General features: G+C 39.9%; 2 protein-coding genes across 8 annotated transcripts in view; both read right to left on the bottom strand.

Annotated features, from left to right (window-relative positions):
• Window positions 1-1234, bottom strand: part of NAIP (NLR family apoptosis inhibitory protein) — a 42214-nt gene extending 40980 nt beyond the window's left edge. Inside the window, exon 1 of one of the 3 annotated variants that reach the window (XM_010816709.4) lies at window positions 1130-1233. The gene's annotated coding sequence lies outside the window, so the exon portion shown is untranslated. Of the gene's footprint in view, window positions 1-1129 lie in introns of all 3 variants that reach the window. The other 2 variants (XM_059878856.1, XM_059878857.1) reach the window with 2 other exon arrangements.
• Window positions 1235-6979: 5745 nt separating this feature from the next.
• GTF2H2 (general transcription factor IIH, polypeptide 2, 44kDa) overlaps window positions 6980-24210 on the bottom strand; it is a 30904-nt gene continuing 13673 nt past the window's right edge. For 3 of the 5 annotated variants that reach the window (XM_059878699.1, XM_059878698.1, XM_059878700.1), the window contains exons 11-17: window positions 23992-24099; window positions 23444-23507; window positions 21500-21603; window positions 20841-20943; window positions 18104-18143; window positions 16543-16654; window positions 9728-13134 (exon numbers count right to left, since the gene is read on the bottom strand). In XM_059878699.1, the coding sequence (XP_059734682.1) occupies window positions 12827-13134; window positions 16543-16654; window positions 18104-18143; window positions 20841-20943; window positions 21500-21603; window positions 23444-23507; window positions 23992-24099 (839 nt within the window). In that variant the 3' untranslated portion in view covers window positions 9728-12826. 5 annotated transcript variants of the gene reach the window in all.

Below are 24210 nucleotides of genomic sequence, written 5' to 3' on the forward strand. Positions count from 1 at the left end.
AGCCACCAGGAAAGCCCAAGAATACGGAAGTGGGTAGCCTTTCCCTTCACCAGGGGATCTTTCCAACCCAGGAATTGAACTGACGTCTTCTGCATTGCAAGCAGATTCTTTACCAGCTGAGCTATCAGGAAAGCCCATAAATGAACTATACTTCAATTTTTAAAAATAGCAAAAAGAAAAAAAATCTATTGGTATGCTTTCCCCCCAATGAATAATTATAGTACTAGAGTGAATTGAAATCAGGATGCCTTCATCAGCCAACCTGGCATCAGTGGTTCTAGGTAGTTCTCCCACTTTTTTTCTCCTAAACAAAGCCTGAGCCAGTGTGTAAATAATCAAGTCAAAAACTGTTCCCATAATCCCATTCACAGTGCCAACTTCAGCAAGTACACAGGGTCAGATAAAAGAAAAAACTCACAAGCCTCTACATAGTATACTTACTTCAGACTTTAATAAAGTTAAAAGATATGATACAAAAATAAAAACAAAGGACAGGCCAACATCAGCGTGGTCTCAGACTCCAGGCCCAGCTTCTAGGAGCCTTCCTCCGCTATACAGTCCGTGCTTCATTTTAGGTAATGAACCACCTAGACACGTGCTAGGTACCTTTGTCTCAGGGAAATCACTCTCTCACCTAAGGAGGGATATTCTCTGCCGCTTCGGTCATGCAGCCCAAAGCAGGACACCTAACTTGTCTCAAGCAAGCTGGAATGGGCTGCCCCTGTCCTCTCAGATTCTAGCACAGGGCTACATTCGTCGTAGTTAGTATGTTTCACTTAGGCTTGGCCAATAGGCAATGCCATAGCTCCAGGCCTCCCTGGAGATAAACAAGCACAGGGTGGCAACAAACTCCCTGGAATCCCTCCTGCAGGTCTACAAAGTTCAGTGCTCAGTTTTGCTAGTCCCAGGGCCTTTCTGGGGAGATCTCCAAGGCCTTCTCCAGGTTTCATGCTCTTTAACCGCGGTACTAACAGGACCAGTGCAGCTGCTGTGTCATGGAAAGGATTTAAGTCCACATCTGTATGACTCCAGTGCCCTGTCCTTTTGCCTCCAAAGAGAAACAAGAGTAAGAGAAACAAGAGGGTCATAAGTGGAAAAGTACTTTTGCCAGAGGTGGTAATTTACTTACCTCGAAGTTAATCCAGAGTCCCAGCTGAAAGGAAGGAGAAAGTAGAGAGTAAATACAACTATTCTCTTTGTCCTTTTAATGGGAAGCAGCGAGAACAATTTGAGGAACTAACACCCAGAACAAATTGCAATTTCCTGAGAAATCACCAGTAACTTCCCTAGGGTACTGAGTCATCAGGGTTAGTCAGGACTCCAAAGGTCTCACAAAACCAAGTCCCACAACAGAAGTATTTTATTCTAAATAATTTAAGACTGATTAATGTTTCCGCTGCTAGTACATACATGTCTTTATTACTTTGGTGTTAGCTTCCATCTTTCCTGTATCTTTTTAGGGTTTTCTCTTTTATCCATGGGTTATAAAATCTCAAAGTGACTGTGTCTTGGTGTGGGTCTTTGTACATTTACTGAACCCAGTGGACGTGTTCCAAGCTGAACACATGGACCTCCATCAGTCCTGGGAAATTATCTTCTATAATTTCTTTGGTAATTTCCTACTGCCTACTATTCTATTTTCATTCTTTCTCGTATTCCCATTATTCAGATGGGAATTTATCACCAAAGGTTTTTTTTTTTTTTTTTTGCTTATATATTCTTTCCGTCCTATGGCTGTACTTTCTGGGAGACTTCTTCTTCAGCATCTTCCAACTTTCCAATAGTAATTCTAAATTCAGCAATTATACTTTCAATTTCCCACAGCTCTTTTTTTTTTTAAATTTTATTTCATTTTTAAACTTTACAATATTGTATTAGTTTTGCCAAATATCGAAATGAATCCGCCACAGGTATACCTGTGTTCCCCATCCTGAACCCTCCTCCCTCCTCCCTCCCCTACCCTTCCTCTGGGTCATCCCAGTGCACCAGCCCCAAGCATCCAGTACGGTGCACGAACCTGGACTGGCGACTCGTTTCGTACATGATATTATACATGTTTCAATGCTATTCTCCCAAATCTCCCCACCCTCTCCCTCTCCCACAGAGTCCATAAGACTGATCTATACATCGGTGTCTCTTTTGCTGTCTCGTACACAGGGTTATTGTTACCATCTTTCTAAATTCCATATATATGCGTTAGTATACTGTATTGGTGTTTTTCTTTCTGGCTTACTTCACTCTGTATAATAGGTTCCAGTTTCATCCATCTCATTAGAACTGATTCAAATGTATTCTTTTTAATGGCTGAGTAATACTCCATTGTGTATATGTACCACAGCTTTCTTATCCATTCATCTGCTGATGGACATCTAGGTTGCTTCCATGTCCTGGCTATTATAAACAGTGCTGCGATGAACATTGGGGTACACGTGTCTCTTTCCCTTCTGGTTTCCTCAGTGTGTATGCCCAGCAGTGGGATTGCTGGATCATAAGGCAGTTCTATTTCCAGTTTTTTAAGGAATCTCCACACTGTTCTCCATAGTGGCTGCACTAGTTTGCATTCCCACCAACAGTGTAAGAGGGTTCCCTTTTCTCCACACCCTCTCCAGCATTGATTGCTTGTTTTTGTTGTCTGTTTCTTTCACGAGATCTAATTTTCTTAGCCAAGATAATTTTTTAAAATCTCTACTACAATACTGTCAAATGACAAAACTAAAATAACAAGTTTGTTGCTCTTCAGTCAAGGGAAAACAATCCGTGGACTGGAGGAGCACAGCGTCTCATGGCAATGGAGTGCTGCTCCAAAGGGAAGGGCGGAGGTCGAGGTGGAGAGTGAAGGTAGGTTTCATAGGGAAGAGGCATGATTGGCCAGGAGGTCAAGGATTCATTAAAGGGTAACATGTCCTGTTTTCTAGGGTCAGGCAATCTAGGTAAAGCTGAGTTGGGGTGATTCTGATTGGTGTATACTAGGTTTCGTTGTCAGGCGTTTCCTGAAAGTGCTGGCTGACCTGGATTTAGATTTGTGACTTGGGCCAGGTCACTGAGGTCGTCCCCATTTTCTGGGTCTGATGTGCAAACTATCTTTATCAGTACTAATCCAAATAGTGTTCATCTGTTTCCTGAATGATCTGTTTCCTCCAAGGCTAATTACTATTTACCTTTATGTTGAGATTTTTCACATTACCAGCTTTCCTCCAATGTGTAGAGACCCAGGGTTTTCAATTCATGTTTGAAAATTAGGTGATTGCAAAGCTGACTGATCAAAATTCTGGTTAAAGAGTCTGATTAAAAGCCACATGAGTGTGATCTGAACTTTACGGAGGAAGATAGGGGAGCTAATACTTGCCCAGGAGAAGCCCTCAACTTCAGAGAAACACCTCAGAAAATGATTTCAAGTCAGTTGTAAAGTCAGAGATAGCAGTTGAAAACTCATCTAAGGAACATAAAAAGACCAGTTCTTGAAGGATTCTTTGTTTGGGGATACCCAGGACCCACACTAGCTCCTCTAAGTCAGTTTATTCCTTTTTTTTTTTTTTTTTTTTAAGAAGAGAAGAACCACTAATGTTTTGCCTTAGTGATAAGACCTGCATAGTCAACAGTCTGATGGTGAGGCAGACGGAGCTGGCAGTCTCTCAGAGATTTTTCAGTTAGTCCCTTGGCTTTCCTGCCCGCCTTCTTAGCTGGCATTCTGGGCCACCTGCTGCTCCAGGGTTCTCTACAAGGTACAGTCTCCCAGGTGTTACATGTGTATTCAGGCTGCGGGCTCTGTCAGTCTGCTTTATTGGTTACTATTATTCTATTTGAGTTTCCATCTTCCAAAAATGTGTTAAAATAGTCTGTGTGCTGATGGTCCCCTCCTGCTTTCTTAATTTTTCTGGGTTTATAATTTCAAAAATCATTTCAATAATATTATGCATAATAACTAAAATTTGTTTAGCGCCTACTACTTGCCAGGCACAGTTCTAAGCACCTTAGACATGTCCATTTAATCCCTTTAACAGTCCAAATGAAGTAGCTGTTTTTATTATCTCCATTTTACAGATGAGGAAACCCAGGCATACAGGGGTTCTGATTAATCAATCTGGCAATGGAGTTTACACTTTTAGCCACTGTTCCATAAAGCCTACTACATATTAAGAAAAGGCAAAAACAGGTGTCCCTCTCCATTTTGGTAGTTCGGCCAGTTGCTGAGTTAGAGATAAACTGTTACCAGCCTCATTGGCACGTAAACTCTTCTGGCCAAGCCCTGTTTCCACAAGGCCATCTACTCAGCCTAGGAGCAATCATTGTTAAATAGTTGACTCCTCCTAACTTTCGTATTAACACATATAACATTACAATGACAGTGTTTTTTAGGACACTTGCCCTGGTACATCCAGCTGCTTATGCTGCTAAGTCGCTTCAGTCGTGTCCGACTCTGTGCGACCCCATAGACGGCAGCCCACCAGGCTCCCCCATCCCTGGGATTCTCCTGGCAAGAACAATGGAGTGGATTGCCATTTCCTTCTCCAATGCATGCAAGTGAAAAGTGAAAGTGAAGTCGCTCAGTCGTGTCCGACCCTCAGCGACCCCATGGATTGCAGCCCACCAGGCTCCTCCGCCCATGGGATTTTCCAGGCAGGAGTACTGGAGTGGGGCGCCATCGCCTTCTCTGATCCAGCTGCTTAAGGACCAACAATTCTTTCTACAGAAGTTCAGAGGTCAGGGGGAACTCTACATTGCTGACCCTTCTGCTGATAAAATTTTGCCCCATCAACCTACTCCTCACCTATATTATATACACCAATCACACTACATTTATTTTAGCACCTTGTAGATTTTGTTACCCTTATAAATTGAATTTTTTTTTTTTTTTTTACTATTCTATCTTCTAAATGTTTGTTGATGATATATAGGACTCCTGGTCTACTTTTAACATCTGATTGTAAATATTTTTGAATTTTCTAAGTAGATATTTGTATTATCTGAATATTATGATGGTTTTGTCTTTAGCATCATTTTGTTTTCTTTTTGAATCAAGTATATCCTTTAATACAATATTGCTTAATAACAGCAATAATAGATATCTTGACTTCGGCAGTTTGAAGATATCTAGTAGATATCCTTTATCAGTTGAAAGAGCTTCTCTTTTGCTCCTAGTGACAGGAAAAACATCTGCACAGTCTTAACTGGAAAAAGATATACATACCACCTCTATATAGCAGAAAGGGGAAAAAAAAATCTCCAAAGAAAGAAAATGTGGGTAGCCAAAAAACAGACACATATGTCCACAACACAATCGGAAAAGAGAATCTGACGTTTTGAGTTTTAAAATACTATTTTCAATGCCTTTTTTTAACCAAAACATGCAAACACATCTAGAGAGCAGTATCATTTAGCCAGTTTAGGGCATAGGTATGTATCTCACTGTGGCTTTAACTTAATGACTTAATTGCCTATTCATATATTTCCTTTGGTAAGGTGATCAGATCTCTTGCCCATTTCTTAATTACTTTTTGGTTGCATCAGGTCTTCCTTGCTGCTCGTGGGCTTTTTCTAGTTGCAGAGTTGGGGTTACTCTCTAGTTGTGGTATGCTGGCTTCTTAACTGTGGCCCAAGAACTGGTTTCTCTCATTGCGGAGTACGGGCTCTAGGTGCACAGGCTTCAGGAGTTGTGGCACATGAGCTTAGCTGCTCGGTGGCATGTGGGATCTTCCTGGACCAGGGATTGAATCTGAGTCTCTTCCACTGGCAGACGGATTCTCATCCACTGTACCACCAGGGAAGTCCTTGTCCATTTTTAAGTTGGGCTGTTTAGTAGGATTCTGGGGTGGTGCTTGACAGTACTGCTGTCCTCATGGTAGAATGAGCTCACCAAAGTGGCTGCCACCAGCATCTCTGTCCCCAGGGAGTGACTGGAGATGTGAGCGTGCACAGCCACACCGAGGGAAAGCCAGTAACATCAAGGCTGGCTGTAATCTGTGGAACATCTTGTCATGTGGGGATAGGCACAAAACTGAATTTTTCTACCAAGCATCTGGCCACTTGTTTTTAACCATGGTCCCTGGGTCTTGGCTGAATGAAAGTGGTCAGTGTTGGTGGCAAACTGATAGACCACATGGGACAGGGTCATGCCAACTTTGCAGATGCCAAGCATATATGCAGTTTAAGCAGTCGCCTGGATCTGAGTAAGAAGGCTCAGCTTGTGGGGTTCCTCACTGTTGATTTACATGTTTGCTGAGATTTCCACAGCAACCAGTCTCCTTCAGCAGATCTGACACTAAAGGGCATGGCCTCTGGATTGAAATGTTTTAAGTTTTAAAGTAATACTATTTTCAATGCCTTTTTTTAACCAAAACATGCATACACACCTAGAGAGCAGTATCATTTTGCCATTTTACAGCACAGGCATGTATCTCATTGTGCTTTAATTTAATGACTGAATTGGCTATTCATATATTTCTTTAAGGCCTCTGGACCTTGACGACCTGCTTTCAAGGCGTGCATCAGTACAGAAGCCAGGCAGGCAGCTGGGCACCCTGTCAGCACTCTCTACTTGTGTGGGGGCCTGAGCAAGAATCCCTTGTCTGTGCAAATGTGTACAGGTGGAATTCCACAGAGGTGGAATCTGTCCTTGTGGGTGCTGCTAGTCTGAGAGCCTGTGCCTCAGGGTGTCTCACTTCTGTACAGGAGGCCATGGCAAAGAATGAGCCAAGTTGGGAAAGCTGTGCTTTTCAGATGAGAGGATAAAAGACATCATGACAAAAATATCAAATATTCCTGAAGCTGGTTGAACACCAGAAAGAGTATGCAACAATCAAGAAACGAGGTCTAACAAAGCCTGCAGGTGCTAATGCCAGATTTTATGTCATTGCAGTGGGGACCTTGGTCCTTGCGGCATATACTGGGGACCCTTAGACATCATTTCATGATTCTGTACCGTCTTTCAATTTAAAAAGACCTGGGACGTGTGCAGTCAGAAAAAACAGTAAAAACAAGATAAATTGGTCATTTACCGTTTATTATTGAGCTGCAAGAATTATGTATTTTTAGACACTAGTCCTCTGTTATATGTTTGCACTGCAAACATGTTCTCCCCATCTATGAACTCTTTTTGCTTTCTTAATGGAGTATTCCAAAGCAGGTATTTTAAATTTTGATGAAGTCTGACTTTAATTTTCTCCTTTTAAGATAGATGCTCTTTGTGTCCTAAGAAATCATCACCTACTCTTAAGGTTGTGATGATGCTCTAAAAATAAACATTTGTGTGGTTTTAAAAAATTAACTGTCAACATTTAAAACTTTAAAGTCCAGATTTTCAGTTTCTTTTTAAATATTAAAATATACAGTCTGAGGGAAACTACATTTTCAGAAATAAAAAATAGGTTGGAGCTGAGTAATAGTTACCTCCTTTGAAAAAACTGTTTTCTTCTGGACCAGGTAACAGATGCCCATGTATAAAATTCAAAAGGTAGAAAAGGGTGTACCGAGAAGACTACATCTCTCTACCCCTGCTCCATCCAGAGGCTGCCTCCTGCAGATGGAACCAGCACTTTTCAGGTGCTTACCACTTTGCATTAACCTGGCTCCTTTTCAAGTATTTGCATAACCTGCCCAGTCCCCTCGGGCATTTGAATTTGCACCAGGGCCCATTTCACAGCCTCTCTTCTGCATTCCCACGCACTTGGCAAATCCTCAGCACTGTCACATGGACCTCTTCACAGGTCTGCCTCTTAGGCTGGGAGGGTCACAGGGCCGCAAGGTCAGGGTTTGTTTCCTCTTCTTGGTATCTATATCCAGACACCTAGGGTCTCATCAGACAGACAGCAGATGTACAAGGTTTGCTGAGTGAACTAATGGATAAATGAACAAATTGTGCATTACTTCCTGTGCCCTGGCCTGAGATGTGACTCAAGTAACAATTTAGTCAGGTGAAATCAAGAATTTATATCCCATAAGAATTCCATCTATGTCCCCAGCCCACCGTGTAACAGGTCTCCATAGAACCGAATTGGAACACATGGAAAGAAAACAATGACTCTCCTATTCTTACAGAACTGGACCCAAAGGGGTATCAGGACACTCTGAGGCTACTTCTCAGATGCATGACAATCTCCTATGCTCTTTTCTTCCTTACTATAGGCCCTAGGGACTCATGGTTCTTGCCCTTTCTCCTAAACGCTCACCACTACAGACAGGGGAATTCCACTGCCCCACTTCCCAAGGGCTGGTTGTACCACCCTTGCTTTTCACCATTCATGAAGGCTTTCATGTTACAAGTGTTGTGATTGTTACAGAGATATAGACAGCTGAACACAGAGAGGACCACAAACAAGGAATTTCACAAATTGAGAAATCTTACAAAATGTTTACAGTTCCTCTTCCCTACTGCCACTCTGAGCAACAGTGAAAGTGAAAGTCACTCAGTCATGTCTGACTCTTTGTGACCCCATGGACTATACAGTCCATGGAATTCTCCAGGCCAGAATATTGGAGTGGGTTGCCATGCCTTCCTCCAGGGGATCTTCCCAACCCAGGGATCGAACCCAGGTCTCCCACATTGCAGGCGGATTCTTTACCAGCTCAGCCACAAGGGAAGCCCAAGAATACTGGAGTGGGTAGCCTATCCCTTCTCCAGGGGATCTTCCTGATGCAGGAATCGAACTGGGGTCTCCTGCATTGTAGGTGGATTCTTTACCAACTGATCTATCAGGGAAGCCACCTCTGAGCAGCAGAATCCCTGTTTTTCCCTCACTGTGTCAACACAAGTTAGTGTTCCAACTGTGACCTGTACTCAGATGTACAGTGGATCAACTTGTAAGCCTCAGATGCAAGACTTAGCATGCTTTTAATCTAATTACTTATCTTCTTCAGCCTCCACACAGTACTGCCATCTTCACCTTGCAGTTACTCTAGGGCAAACACGGTCACGACAAACACAAACAGTGCACATCCTGCCACGTACACTTGGAACATATGTACCCAAATAAATAAAAAAGCAATTTTACTACAGTTCATCTTCAACCCCCAGCTCCATACCCACAGCTTTATTTGATGAACATGATTGATTTCAGGTCCTTAACTAAGAACTAACATTCGTTACTTTATTTTGTCTTACCACAACTTCCCAGGATTCCATAAATTTTACTATTTTTGAATACTAAACTATATAAAAATATTTTAAGATAATTCTTACTCTCATCCATTGTTCTCTAGTTTCCTATGTATTCTTCCAGTGTTTCCTTTTTTTTTAAACTTTATTCTTTTGGCTGCATGGTGTAGCTTGTGAGATCTTAGTTCCCCAACCAGGGATTGAACCTGTGCCCGCTGCGTTGGAAGCACAGAGTCCTAACCACTGGGCAGCCGGGGAATTCCCTTATTTTTTTTTTTTAAAGATTTATTTATTTTTTGGCTGTCGTGGCTCTTGGCTGCTGTGCACAGGCTTCTCCAGTTGCTGGGTGCAGGCTTCTCCTTGTGCTGGCTTCTCCTGTGGAGGAGCACAGGCTCCAGGCCTGTGGGCTGCAGTAGCTGCGGCTCCTGGGCCCTGGAGCGCAGGCTCAGTAGTTGTGGTGCACGGGCTCAGCTGCTCCAAGGCAGGTGGGATCTTCCCGGACCAGGGGTTGAACAGGTGTCCCTTATGTTCCAAGACTGATTCTTAACCATTACACCACCAGGGAGGCCCCCAAATTCCCTCATTAAAAAACACAAAAAACAGCTTTCGTGACATACACTTCACACACCATACAACTCAGCCTATTCAAAGTGTTTAATTCAGTGGTTTTTAGTGCAATCACAGAGTTGAACAATCATCACCACAATCAATCTTACATTTTCATCAGTCCAAAAACAAACTCCATATTCATTAACACTCACTCTTGCCCCTAGCTGTCTGTAGTGTTCCCTTGTGATCTTTATTTCTGTGAGGTCCAAAGTGATGTTTCCTCTTTCACTCTTGATTTCAGTAATTTGAGTCCTCTTTTTCTCTTGGTCAGCTTAGCGAAATATTTGTCAAGTGGTTGGACTAACTTTTGGTTTCACTGATTTCCTCTATTGCTTTCCACTGCTGCTTCTTTCAAATACAAATGTATATTCTTATTTTTCTTTCTTCCTTACATAGCAGGTAGCATATTATATATCCTGAACACTAGTATATTCTGAAGGGTACACTTTTGGTAGAAGGAAAATGATCCTCAACAGATCTAAGCTATAAGAATAAATCAAGAGCCAAGAAAGTGGTAAATATGTGATAAAATCATAATAAACACTAACTGGTTAAAACAAATATAAATGTCTAGTGAAACACAAAAAGAAATATACAATGGTAATAATATATAAGGAAGGAAGGAGGCAAATGAGGTTAAATAAATTATCTGTGGGGAGGGCAAAGGTACAAGTTAACTTTAGGTCTGATGTTATGTAGGAGTATTGGAAGCAATGCTTCCCCAGATTCTCCTGGCCACTTCTTTCTTTCCAAGGTGCTGCCTACCTCCACCTCTGCACTGCTGCTGTCTTTGCCCAGCTTCCTGAGCTGGCTGGAGTCCAAACTGAAATGCACCAAGCCTATCTGACTTTACAGAATTGGCTGCAATGCCATACCACTGACTTTAGTTCAGTTCAGGTCAGTCGCTCAGTCATGTCCAACTCTTTGCAACCCCATGGACTGCAGCACGCCAGGCTTCCTTGTCCATCACCAACTCCGGGAGCTTGCTCAAGTTCATGTTCATTGAGTCAGTGATGTCATTCAACCATCTTATCCTCTGTCGTCCCCTTCTCCTCCTGCCTTCAATCTTTCCCAGCATCAGGGTCTTTTCAAATGAATCAGTTCTTTGCATCAGGTAGCCAAAGTATTGGAGCTTCAGCTTCAGCATCAGCCCTTCCAATGAATATTCAGGACTGATTTCCTTTAGGATGGACTGGTTTGATCTCTTTGCAGTCCAAGGAACTCTCAAGACTTTTCTCCAAAACCACAGTTCAAAAGCATCAAATCTTCAATGCTTAACTTTCTTTATGGTCCAACTCTCACATCCATACATGACTACTGGAAAAACCATAGCTTTAACTATATGGACCTTTGTCAGCAAAGTAATGTCTCTGCTTTTAAATATGCTGTCTAGGTTGGTCATAGCTTTTCTTCCAAGGAGCAGGCCTCTTAATTTCATGGCTGCAGTTACCATATGCAGTGATTTTGAAGCCCACAAATATAAAGTCTGTAGCTCTTTCCACTGTTTCCCCATCTATTGCTGTGGAGTGGTGGGACCGGATGCCATGATCTTTGTTTTTTGAATGCTGAGTTTTAAGCCAGCTTTTTTCATTCTACTCTTTCACTTTCATCAAGAGGCTCTTTAGATCTTTTTCTCTTTCTGCCATAAGGGTGGTGTCATCTGCATATCTGAGGTTATTGATATTTCTCCTGGCAATCTTGATTTCAGCTTGTGCTCCCTTTAGCCCAGTGTTTCTCATGATGTACTCTACATATAAGTTAAATAAGCAGGGTGACAATATACAACCTTGACGTACTCCTTTCCCAATTTGGAACGAGTTTGTTGTTCCATGTCTGGTTCTAACTGTTGCTTCCTGACCTGTATACAGATTTCTCAGGAGGCAGGTCAGGTGGTCTGGTATTCCCATGTCTTTCAGAATTTTCCACAGTTTGTTGTGATCCACACAGTAAAAGGCTTTGGCGTAGTCAATGAAGCGGAAATTTTTCTGGAATTCTCTTGCTTTTTCTATGATCAAACAGATGTTGGCAATTTGATCTCTGGTTCTTCTGCCTTTTCTAAATCCAGCTTGAACATCTGGAAGTTCTCAGTTAACATACTGTTGAAGACTAGCCTGGAGAATTTTGAGCATTACTTTGCTAGCATGTGAGATGAGTGCAATCGTGTGGTGGTTTGAACATTCTTTGGCATTGCCTTTCTTTGGGATTGGAAGGAAAACTGATTTTTCCAGTCCTGTGGCCACTGCTGAGTTTTCCAAATTTGCTGGCATATTGATTGCAGCACTTTCAGAGCATCATCTTTTAGGATTTGAAATAGTTCAACTGTAATTCCATCACTTTGAGTAGCTTTGTTTGCAGTGATGCTTCCTAAGGCCCACTTGACTTCACATTCCAGGATGTCTGGCTCTAGGTGAGTGATCACACCATCATGATTATCTGGGTCGTGAAGATCTTTTTTGTACAGTTCTTCTATGTATTCTTGCCACCTCTTCTTAATATCTTCTGCTTCTGCTAGGTCCATACCATTTCTGTCCTTTATTATGCCCATCTTTGCATGAAATGTTCCCTTGGTATCTCTAATTTTCTTGAAGAGATAGCTACTCTTTCCCATTCTATTGTTTTCCTCTATTTCTTCACACTGATCACTTAGGAAGGCTTTCTTATGTCTCCTTGCTATTCTTTAGAACTCTGCATTCTGATGGATATATCTTTCCTTTTCTCTTTTGCCTTTCACTTCTCTTTTTTTCTCGGCTATTTGTAATGCCTCCTCAGACAACCATTTTGCCTTTTTCCACTTCTTTTTCTTGGGGATGATTTTGATCACAGCCTCCTGTACATTGTCAGGAACCTTCTTCCATAATTCTTCAGGCACTCTATCAGATCTAATCCCTTGAAACTATTTGTCAGTTCTACTGTACAATTGTAAGGGATTTGATTTAGGTCATACCTGAATGGTCTAGTGGTTTTCCCTACTTTCTTCAATTTAAGTCTGAATTTTGCAATAAGAAGTTCATGATCTGAGCCTCAGTCAGTTCTTGGTCTTTTTTTTACTGACTCTATAGAGCTTCTCCATCTTTGGCTGCAAAGAATAGAATCAGTCTGATTTCAGTATTGACCATCTGGTGACGTCTATGTGTAGAGTCTTCTCTTGTGTTGTTGGAAGAGGGTGTTTGCTATGACCAGTGCGTTCTCTTGGCAAAACTCTGTTAGCCTTTGTTCTGCTTCATTTTGTACTCCAAGGCCAAACGTGCCTGTTATTCCAGGTATCTCTTGACTTCCTACCTTTGCATTCCAGTCCCCTATGATGAAAAGGACATCTTCTTTTGGTGTTAGTTCTAGAAGGTCTTGTAGGTCTTCATAGAACCATTCAAATTCAGCTTCTTTGGCATTAGTGGTTAAGGCATAGTCTTGGATTACTGTGATATTGAATGGTTTGCCTTGGAAACAAACAGAGATCATTCTGTTGTTTTTGAGATTACACCCAAGTACTGCATTTCACACTCCTCTGTTGACTATAAGGGCTACTCCATTTCTTCTAAGGGATTCTTGCCCACAGTAGTAGATATAACGGTCTTCTGAATTAAATTTGCCCCTTCCAGTCCATTTTAGTTTGCTGATTCCTAAAATGTCAATGTTCACTCTTGCCATCTCCTGTTTGACCACTTCCAATTTACCTTGATTCGTGGGCCTAACATTCCAGGTTCCTATGCAACACTATTCTTTACAGCATCAGACTTTACTTGCATCACCAGGCACATCCACAACTGGGTGGTGTTTTCGCTTTGCCTCAGCCTCTTCATTCTTTCCTGAGCTATTTCTCCACTCTTCTCCAGTAGCATATTAGGCACCTACTGACCTAGGGAGTTCATCTTTCAGTGTCCTATCTTTTTGCCTTTTCATACTGTTCATGGGGTTCTCAAGGCAAGCATACTGAAGTGGTTTGCCATTCCCTTCTCCAGTGGACCATGTTTTTTCAGAACCGTCCACTATGACCTGTCCGTCTTGGGTGGCCCTACACAGCATGGCTCATAGTTTCATTGAGTTAGAGAAGGCTGTGGTCCATGTGATCAGTTTGCTTAGTTTTCTGATTGTGGTTTTCATTCTGTCTGCCCTCTGAAGGATAAGGATAAGAGGCTGGTGGAAGCTTCCTGATGAGAGGGACTGGCTGTGGGGGAATCTGAGTCTTGCTCTGATGGGCAGGGCTATGCTCAGTTCAGTTTAGTTCAGTTGCTCAGTCATGTCCAACTCTGTGACCCCAGGGACTGTAGCACGTCAGGCTGCCCTGTCCATCACCAACTCCTGGAGGTTGCTCAAACTCATGTCCATTGAGTTGGTGATGCCATCCAACCATCTCATCCTCTGTTGTCCCCTTCTCCTCCTGCCGTCAATCATGCTCAGTAACTCTTTAACTTTCTGTTGACAGGTGGGGCTGACTGACTTCCTTGGTGGTGGTGGTTTAGTCACTAAGTCGTGTCCAACTCTTTGCGACCCCATGGACTGTAGCCTGCCAGGCTCTTCTGTCCATGGGATTCTCCAGGCAAGAACACTGGCTGGAGTGGGTTGCCATTTCCTCTCCAAACTGACTTCCTTAGCAATTACCAAAGGACAAAGAATCTGCCTGCAATGTGGCAAACCTGGGTTTGATCCCTGGGTTGGGAAAATCCCCTGGAGTAGGAAATGGCAACCCACTCTAGTATTCTTGCCTGGAGAATCCCCATGGATAGAGAAGTCTGGCGGGCTGCAGTCCATGGGGTTGCGAAGAGTCAGATACAACCGAGTGACTAAGCGCAAAGGACCAGATGACACTGCACTATGCGGCAGGCCTTGGCCAACGGGAAACGGGAGAAGTTAGGAAACTGCATTACTCTTCCTCCCTCCCTTTGATGGACTGCATGAGGGGCAGCTCCTCCCTGTACATCTTCTGGAGACGTCCCAGACTCTTAAGTGAGCACACTTGCTGGGAGATTTCTATGATTCTTCACAGCTCGTCATCAAGTCTGGCCACCATGATCACATATTGTTTTTCCTTGTCTCACTTTTCTTTTTTTTCCTTATCTTTACATTCCTGAGCTACACGTCTCAAATAAAGTAACAACACTTTCACCTTTGCTGGAGGTTCTACTTTCTAGAGGACCCAAGTTAAGGATTTATGTGTACTATAATTTCTAGGATAACCACTAAAAGGATGAAAATAAAGTATACAATTTCCAAACTAGTTTAGGAAAACACAGAATGGTGGAAAACAAGCAATCCAAAAGAAAAAAAAAGGCAAAAAAAGAAGAGAAAAATGAAGACAGAATAACTGAAGCAAATAGCACGAAGTAGGAGGGTAGATTTAAACCAAAATATATCAGTAGGCATATTAAATATAAAGGGATTGAATGCTTCAGTTAAAAGATTGTCAGGCATAATAAAAAAGAATATGAAGCAAAATGTATGCATTCTAAAGTATTTAAAATAAGTCTAATTTTCATTATTAATTTTAAGTCTCAAGGAGTTTTCTAATCAAACAACAGAACTCAGAAAGACATACTGCTCACAAAGGTCTCTAATGTTGAATAGTTTCCTTCATTTTTATAGTATATTGTGGTGTTTCACGAGGGAAATTAAGGCCAGAGCTAACAATGTTATCAGATCGTCATTTTTATTACTATAATCTTAAACAAGCTAGGATTTTCTCTATAATTTTCAGACTGGAAATTCCTCCTTAAGCCTAACTAAAATATTCACCTTAACCATGTCAATCATACTAATAAAACCCAAAAGAGATAAAGAGATAAGAGATAAAACTGGCCCAAAAGGCACTCAATATCCCTTTTATAGATATTATAGAGTAGTGTGGGTGTGTGTCTAATGTATTTCCAAGTAACTGTTCAAGAGGTGCCTACTCATACCCTTTCTTTTAATTCAAGTAGAGGGAGATACGATACTCTGATTATGTTAAAGGCATCTCTTTCAAGCCACTGATACCTCTTGTGGACAGAGCAGAAGGAAGGAAGCTGGCAGTTACCTGGTTACCTACAGCTGAAATCTGTTTGCTAGTAAAGAACCATTTGGGTCTAGGCAGAGAGTATGACTCTTGGGAGAAAGATCTGTACTTATGTCTAATTATGTCTATTAGTAAGTGTGTGCACAATGTGCTATTAAAAATGCATATTTCTTCTAATAGCCTATAAGAGAAAAGAATCTGAAAAATAATATATATATATGTATGTATAACTGAAAAAAAAAAAAGCATATTCCTGGGCTCCCCCCAAGACTTACTGAATAGACTCTTCAGGATGGGATTACACTGTATTTACTGATAATGTTCTTCACTAAGACTTATTATTTATAAAATCATGAATATCATAATGAAACTCAGTCTAGAGTGACCAAAGTTTGTAAATGTAAAATAAACTTACTTTGCTATGGAAATTTGATTCACTCTCAAAAGGGTACACCCTAAAAAGAGTTCTGCCTTTCTGCCTACAACAATACACCTTCACTGAACCTGACCTCATCATACATTCGCACCTACATTCTTCTGATGACCCAGAGTAGGAAAGTTGAGGAGGATTAAGTTAAACAGTCCTTGGGTATGAACCTTAGTGAGGCTAACCTGAACTATAAGGTAAATCAGATAACAAACCACCAAAATGCTGGTATTCAATAGACTCCATTAAGTGAAAACTTAACCAATCGTTATAGAGGACGCTGTAAAGCAACAGGCTCCTGAAACCAGATTTTCCTTTCAAACTGTTCTTCGTGTTTTAACTGGAGTTTCTACTAAAGAATCATTTTATTTACAGTTGCAAATTTCTTTTTAATACATTCAATGTGTATTACATGCTGGAATCAAATACCTGAAGGAACTGGAATCTTATGAATACAGCCAGGACAACAATGAAGAGAGTCATGAACAAAAACATCACAGTCCACACAGAACACATTCTGGCACACACTGCAAACATAGACCTGCAATAAAAAGAAGAAAACCTGAATTTAAAAAGTAGTTTCCAAAAGTACAGCATAGCTAGAAGACTTGCCAGTTGCTTTGCTCTTTCATGTACTTATCACTTTTTCCCCACTCACCTACCTGCTTTATTAGTTCCAATGTACTATATATTCTCAAACCTATGGAAATTCTTTCTTTCCAAAAAATTATTCCTTAGAACTGAGGGAATAATTTTGTTTCTGAGTCCTTAAAGTCCCTTGACTTATAGGATACTCTCGATTACTTCATGTTAAGTAATTATTTGGGGAAGACACATGAGCTTGAAATTAGTGCTAGCTTTGAATACTTCGATAGGTTACTGGAGTGATTCAATTAAAAAGAGCACAAAAGTTTTAACAGAAATTTGTTATACCTAGGGAATTATAAAAGTTATATTCCTCTTTTAATTAAACCACTAAATAATAAGGCAAAAGACAAATATATATATATAATATATAAATTATTTTATTTTTTATTCTTATTGTCATACTTATATAATAAACAATAAAATAATAATAAGAAAAAAGAATAATAATATTCTATCAGTATTATATATATAAATACTAGCACCTTGGGGTGAAATTTCCAGGGCAACATCATACACAGATTAAAAAATCATCAAACTCAAGCAACACAGAAATAATGATGCTATATTCTTAAAAACTATCAAATGAGTCAAACAGTGATTCTAGTGAAGATGTAGCTAATGATGTCAAAGAGGCATGTAAAGCTTCATAAAATTATTTTTTTAACTGGTTTTCTTTCAGCCATGCCTCACAGCTTATGGGAATCTCAGTTCCCTGACCAGGAACTGAAGATGGGCCACGGCAATGAGAGCACTGATTATCAACCACCAGACCACAAGAGAATTCCAAATAAAATTGTTTTATGAAATGCTGAGAGTAAAATAAAACAAGCAATCCTTTCTACTAGTATTTTATATAGTTTATAAAGTATAGTTTTAAACATGGACATGTAACTAAAACTAAACAGTGACCTATCTTATTTGCAACTTTACATAAGTTGCTATGTTCAAACTGGCCCCCGTTAACATTTTAAAAAATATTTTCTCAGTTCCTCAATGGGGAGAATATTCTTAAGATCTGAGGCCACCATAAATGGTAACTTCAAAATAAGTTATGAGAGCCTAAAGTAAAATAAAGTAAAAAGTAAAAAATGAGACCCTAAAGTTAAAAAAAAAAGAGAAAAAACTTTTAGTACTTTCAAGCTAAATGCAGTTTAGCTTGCAAACTGAAGACAAAGTAAAACAACTGTCTGTAATAGCTCCCATTTAATCTCCACCTACTGCTATACTTCTGAGGAATAACCTGATTTGAGCTTGGTCTTCAACAATCTATTGAAAACTTATAATACCATTTCTTCAGTATTTATTGTACAATAATTAATATTCACAAAGCACATGAACTTACATGTTGGTCTTTCAATTCCCCCTGACAGGCATAACAAAACCTGAAAAAGAAAGTTTAAGAATCATTTTGTTAAGAATTTACTCATTAAAATAGCTCAGGAAAATCTCAATAACAAGAATTCTCTAATTAGTAAGTACAGTTGGCCCTTGACCAACAGGCAGTTTAGGGCTGTCAACCCCCAAGGTTAAAAATCTGAGTGTAACTTTACAGTTGGCTCTCTGGCCCTCTGACCCTCCATAGCTGTAGTTTCACATTAGAGGATCCAACCAGCTATGGAACATGTAGTACTGTAGTATGTATTTACAGAAAAAAATGCATGTAAGTGGACCCTTGCATTTCAAATCCATGTTGTTCAAGGGTCAACTGTAATTATCTTTAGGCATGATTTTTAGGAGAAATAATTAAGAATACCAGTAATTTAAGAAAATTCCACACTATACCCTAAGGTTATCTGATAGCTTAAATTTTTCCTCAAACTAATCTTATTTACATCAAGGTTAAATATGAGTATGCTTTCTCAACTATGATTCTAGAGAAAACAATTTTCATGACTATTTTTCAACTTTCCCAAAGATAGCAGACAGCTGAAACAAGTCCAAATGAACAGAGAGGGGTTAATTTATGGCAAAAATGGATGCCTAAGGGCTTAATTTTCAAGGAACGGTTTAAAGAATTAAAAGTTCTCCAAACTTAATATAAAAAAGATCAGTTCCCTCCCAACCCACCCCTCACTTCATTTACAGAGCAAATCCTTTCAAAAATTTTAACTGTTTGACAGTTACCTATGCTCACAGCTCTTGGTCTTTTCATAGGCATTGGCTATGAACTTTCCACTATGGAAGATGAGATTTTAATTCTCTTTCAACCATCTTGAACCAATACAATACAGTACACACATAACAAATCCCATTCTCAATTCTTTGTAGCTAAATCATTCCAGATGAAACAATATTAAATATTTAGTTTATCATCACTATATAGACGTATTCAGCTGAGCCATGCCATACAACTTTTCCTCTCTGTAAAATACATTTTTTTCCTGGAGTTAATAAGTATGTTATTCATAAGCTTATTTGTTCTAATTACTCAGCCCCAACCGTTTCCTGAGAAGCCTAAATACCCTATTGTTATGTTCAGCTACATCAAGAATTCTATAGTTTCCATCTTCTGGTGACACCTCTCCTGGAGCATTCTGACGTTTTCCAAACTGGACTGACTATTCTCCGTATCTGACAAATAAGTGTCATTCTGGGACTTCATCTTACAAGTTTGCTTTAGCCACTTTTGATTAGATAAATATTCCTATTCTCTTTCATTCATTCTCATTCTCAGTTCCTTTGAGTCATCTCTTCCACAGCTTCCCAAGCAAGTCTCTTTTTGAGACCTTACAAATCTGAAAATACCTTTATTCTACCTGTGTGTGTGTGTGTGTGTGTGTGTGTGTGTGCATGTATGTATGTATATATGTATATATATATATATATATATATATATATATATATATATATATATATATATTGGCCAAACCATGCAGCATGTAGGAACTTAGCTCCCTAACCAGAGATTGAACCCATGCTCCCTGCACTGGAAGCGTGGAGTGTTAACCACTGGACTGCCAAGGAAGTCTCTAGTCTACCTACATTTAAACAGTAGCTTGGCTGGGTATACAATTCAGTTGGCAATAATTTTCACTCCAAATTTTGAAGGAAATTGCTCCATGTCAGCATCCAGTGCTGTTCACGAGATGTCAAACAATGTTTTGGGTTTTTTTTGCTGCACCACACAGCATGTGGGATCTTAGTTCCCTGCTGCTGCTCCTACTGCTAAGTCGCTTCAGTCATGTCCGACCCTGTGTGACCCCACAGACGGCAGGCCACCAGGCTCCCCGGTCCCTGCTTCCCCCGTTCTTGCTCTCCAGGCAAGAACACTGGAGTGGGTTGCCATTTCCTTCTCCAATGCGTGAAAGTGAAGTCGCTCAGTCGTGTCCGACCCTCAGCGACCCCATGGACTGCAGCCTTCCAGGCTCCTCCGTCCATGGGATTTTGCAGGCAAGAGTTTTGGAGTGGGGTGCCATCGCCTGACCAGAGATCAATCCTGTACCCCACTCAGTGGAAGCGTGGAGTCTTAACTGCAAGACCATCAGTGAAGTCCCAGAAGCCAAACAATTTTAATTCCAGGTCATGTGACCCCATTCTCCCTCTATAGAAATGTTCAGGGCTAATGTTCTGCTGCAGTGTACTCTGAAATTTCACAGTGATACATGTTAGTGCAAGTCTGTTTGCCTTCAATATGTCAAGCACTTGACAGTTCCTTTCCATCCAGAAAATTCTCTCCTTCAATAGTAGAAATTATCCTTGAATATTTCTTTCCCATCTTATATCTTTTCTTTATTTCTTACATTATTTTGATATTAGGCTCCCTGGATAAATCTTCCAGTTTTATACGACAGAAATCAACAAATGCTACAAGTCAGGGCCTTTTTTTTCTTTTTGGAGAGCTGATTTACCAACACACCACCACTCCAGCTACATATAGCTGGGGTCAGGGAAATAGGTTTCTGGAGATCCAGGTCTGTTCAATCATTTCAGTCATAAACAAGGCATTCTACATCTCATTTTCTGTAGTAGCAATAATCTTGCCCAAGTGAATGACACTCTTTTATGTAGTGTTAATAACAACATATTTGGATATAACTTTACCACTTGAAACAGGTATAAATTAATCAAAACTCATATACCTTTCTCCATTATGTTCTTCTAGGGGAATTTCTTGAAAAGCATCCAAAGGAAATAAATGATGGTAAGATCGTGCTAAGTGGGGAGCAGACACCAAAGTAAGACCTAACATACAAAGCAGAAAGACATATTTAGTAACCCAAACCTCACAAAGATGATGGCTGAAATGTCAGATGATATAACTTAGGCTAAATATTTTCAAGTTTGTTTTTTTCTAGGATTGCAGTTATTCATTTCTTAGTTAATCAGTGGCCATAAAAGGAGACTCCAAGATGGAGTCTTAGCTCTGTCACTAAGTACGTGATCTCTCTTGGCCCATGTGCTTACTTGTAAATGAAATAAAGTTCTACAACTCTATTATTTTAATTCTTCATTCTCATATGTATTTATTTCATGAAGAGAAGCAAAAACGTCAACTAGATCTACTGCACTGTCTTTAAAGAGCACAGTTTTTCTGGAAAGAGAACCAGGAAACATCCATAATGCCATGTTTATTCTTAAAAATGAAGTACTAGGCACACAATGAAAAAAACAGCCTATGTCTCTTTTAATAGATCAAATCCAGAAAGATAAGCAGAGCTTAATATTTATATTTAATAGCAATATAGGTAAGAAGTTATCCAATATTAATTTACTAGAAAATGAACAGTTGGTTTCTTACCACAGATTTTACATTCGACAGGAAGCTCACAGTACTTTGCCCGACACTGGGGGCAGAAATAGCCTCCCAATGTAAGTCCTGGCTCAGTGTTGCTATCCAGATGCCTGTTGCGGGGCAGGGGGAGGAAATATTACTTTTTAAAAAGTGATATACAAAGATGTGAGCAGGTAAAGCAAAACAAGGGATGCCACTGTAACTTTAAAACCTTTAAGTTGTTTCATAGCTCACTTATGCTCTGTTCACATTTGTCTTTTCCTCTGTTTTGTTTTGAATAGCTTCTATTAATGTCTTTGAATTCACTTCTCTTCTTTGGTGACTAATCTGCCATTAATCTTTGTGGCTCAGCTGGTAAAGAATCTGCCTGAAACGCGGGAGCCCTGAGCTCGATCACTAGGCTGGAAAGATCCCCTGGAGAAGGGAAAGGCTACCCACTCCAGTATTCTGGCCTGGAGAATTTCATGGACTGTATAGTCCACAGGGTCGCAAAGAGTCCTGAGCAACTTCCACTTCCCTTCACTTCACTGCCATTAATCTTAATCTAGTATATTTTTCACCTAACACACTGTATTGCTCATCTCTAGAAATGTGATTGGGGTCTTTATTCTATCCTCCCTATCTCTTATCAAATTCATGTACTCTTTAATTTTCCTGAGCACACAGAATACATTTACAATAATTTTAACACCTTACCTACTAACAACTGTGTTATTTCTGAATATGTTCCCATTCTATGATTTTTCTTCTTGTTATGGGTCATATTTTCCTACTTCTTTGCATGACTGGTAAACTTTTTTAAAAACATTTTATATCATAGTTGATTAACAATGTTGTGATAGATTCAGCTAGACAGCCAAGAGACTCAGCCATACATATACACATATCCACTTTCCCCTAAACTCCCCTCCCATCCAGGCTGCCACGTAACACTAGGCAGACTTCCCTATGCTATATACAGTAGGTCCTTGTAGGTTATCCATTTTAAATACAGCAGTGTGTACACGTTGATCTCACTTCCTATCTCTTCTCCCCATCCTTCCCCCTGGCAAGCATGAGTTCGTTCTCTGTCTATAATGCATGACTGGTAATTTTTGATTGGCAGCCAGATACTGTGAATTTTGCTGTGCTTTTGGTGACGGATTTTTTTTTTGTATTGATTTAAATATGTTGTGTTTCTTTTTCCAAAATACACTTAAGCAAATAGTTTGATGCCAAAACTTGCTTTTAAGTTTTCTGGCTGTCCAGAACAGCTGCTAGTCTAGGGTAAATTCGGTTTCATTACTGTGGACTCCATTCAATGCCTGTGACATTAAGAGGCCTTTCCACACTGACTGGTGGGAATGAGCCGTTCCCTGCCCACGTGAGCTCTAGGGACTGTTCTGCTGCTCCACTCCGTGCTTCTTTCTCTGGCCTCCAGGAGTGTCCTGATAGGAATGTACACATCAACACTCAGCTAATGATTCAAGGTGGTTGATATTTCTCCCAGAAATGTTGATTCCAGCTTGTGCTCCATCCAGTCCAGCATTTCGCATGATGTACTCTGCATATAAGTTAAATAAGCAGGATGACAATATACAGCCTTGACGTACTCCTTTTTCAATTTTGAACCAATCCATTGTTTCACGTCTGGTTCTAACTGTTGCTTCTTGACCTGTATACAGATTTCTCAGGAGGCAGGTAAAGTGATCTGGTCTTCCCATCTCTTTATGAATTTTCCACAGTTTGTTAGATGATCGGTAGCATATGACACACTTTTCTCTACCCTGCTGTTTTAGCCAGTAATATTACAGGAGTATATATAGTTCTCTCTCCTTTTTACAGCTACATAGAAAGTAATTGTCTACAAAAGTCATTACATTTCAAGCCTATCTTTTTAATTTGTAACTTATAGGAAGGAATTAACAATGTAAAAACATTATCATAAACAGTTTTAAGGTTTTTACTTACGCCATGCTGAAAGAGGGTTTTGCATCTTGGTCAGACAGAGAGGCAATGGTATGCTGAGGAAATCCTTTATGGAAGAAAATATATTACTTTTTCTCCCCCAAGGAAATAGAAAAATTCTAGTAATAGAAACCTAAAAATGTTCCTACCAGAAAGCTTACAAAGTTGTCCAAAAGTTCTCTTTCCTGTCTTTTGTACATTTATTAGAGCATGGTCAAACTGACAGCAATTTCCAGTTAGAAGAAAAATTAATAGTGGAGTAAAACGGGGGAAGTGGAGGACCATATGTCCATACATATGGTCTCAGATTCTAAAGTTTCATATGCATATTTTCTAACTTAACAACACTTAATACATAACACATACTACATTTTAAAAAGAAAATGCAATTCTTAAATACTTTCTGACACAACAGAGGAGTCCATGACATAGTTTACTTTCACTTTATATAAGAACATACTTCTGTTTAAAATTTTGGAATGTCCAAACCTATGTACTTTATTTTTCATATAAATTTTTATTTAATTAAATAACACAAAATAAACACCTACCCATACGAATAAGTGAGCATTCAGAATTTGAGCTAGCAGGAGGAGGACTAACATGATGTGTTAACAATTCTTTGTAATGGCTTTCATCTAAAATAACATGGTACGTGCCTAGCAAGACAAGAATAAAAGAAAAGAAACATGAGCTTTCCAGACATAAGAATGATCTGTAATTTCTATATGATTCTGTAAATGTTCTACCATCTAAAAATGTTCATTTTC

This window comes from Bos taurus, chromosome 20 (genome assembly GCF_002263795.3).
Source record: "Bos taurus isolate L1 Dominette 01449 registration number 42190680 breed Hereford chromosome 20, ARS-UCD2.0, whole genome shotgun sequence".
Classification (NCBI taxonomy): Eukaryota; Metazoa; Chordata; class Mammalia; order Artiodactyla; family Bovidae; genus Bos; species Bos taurus.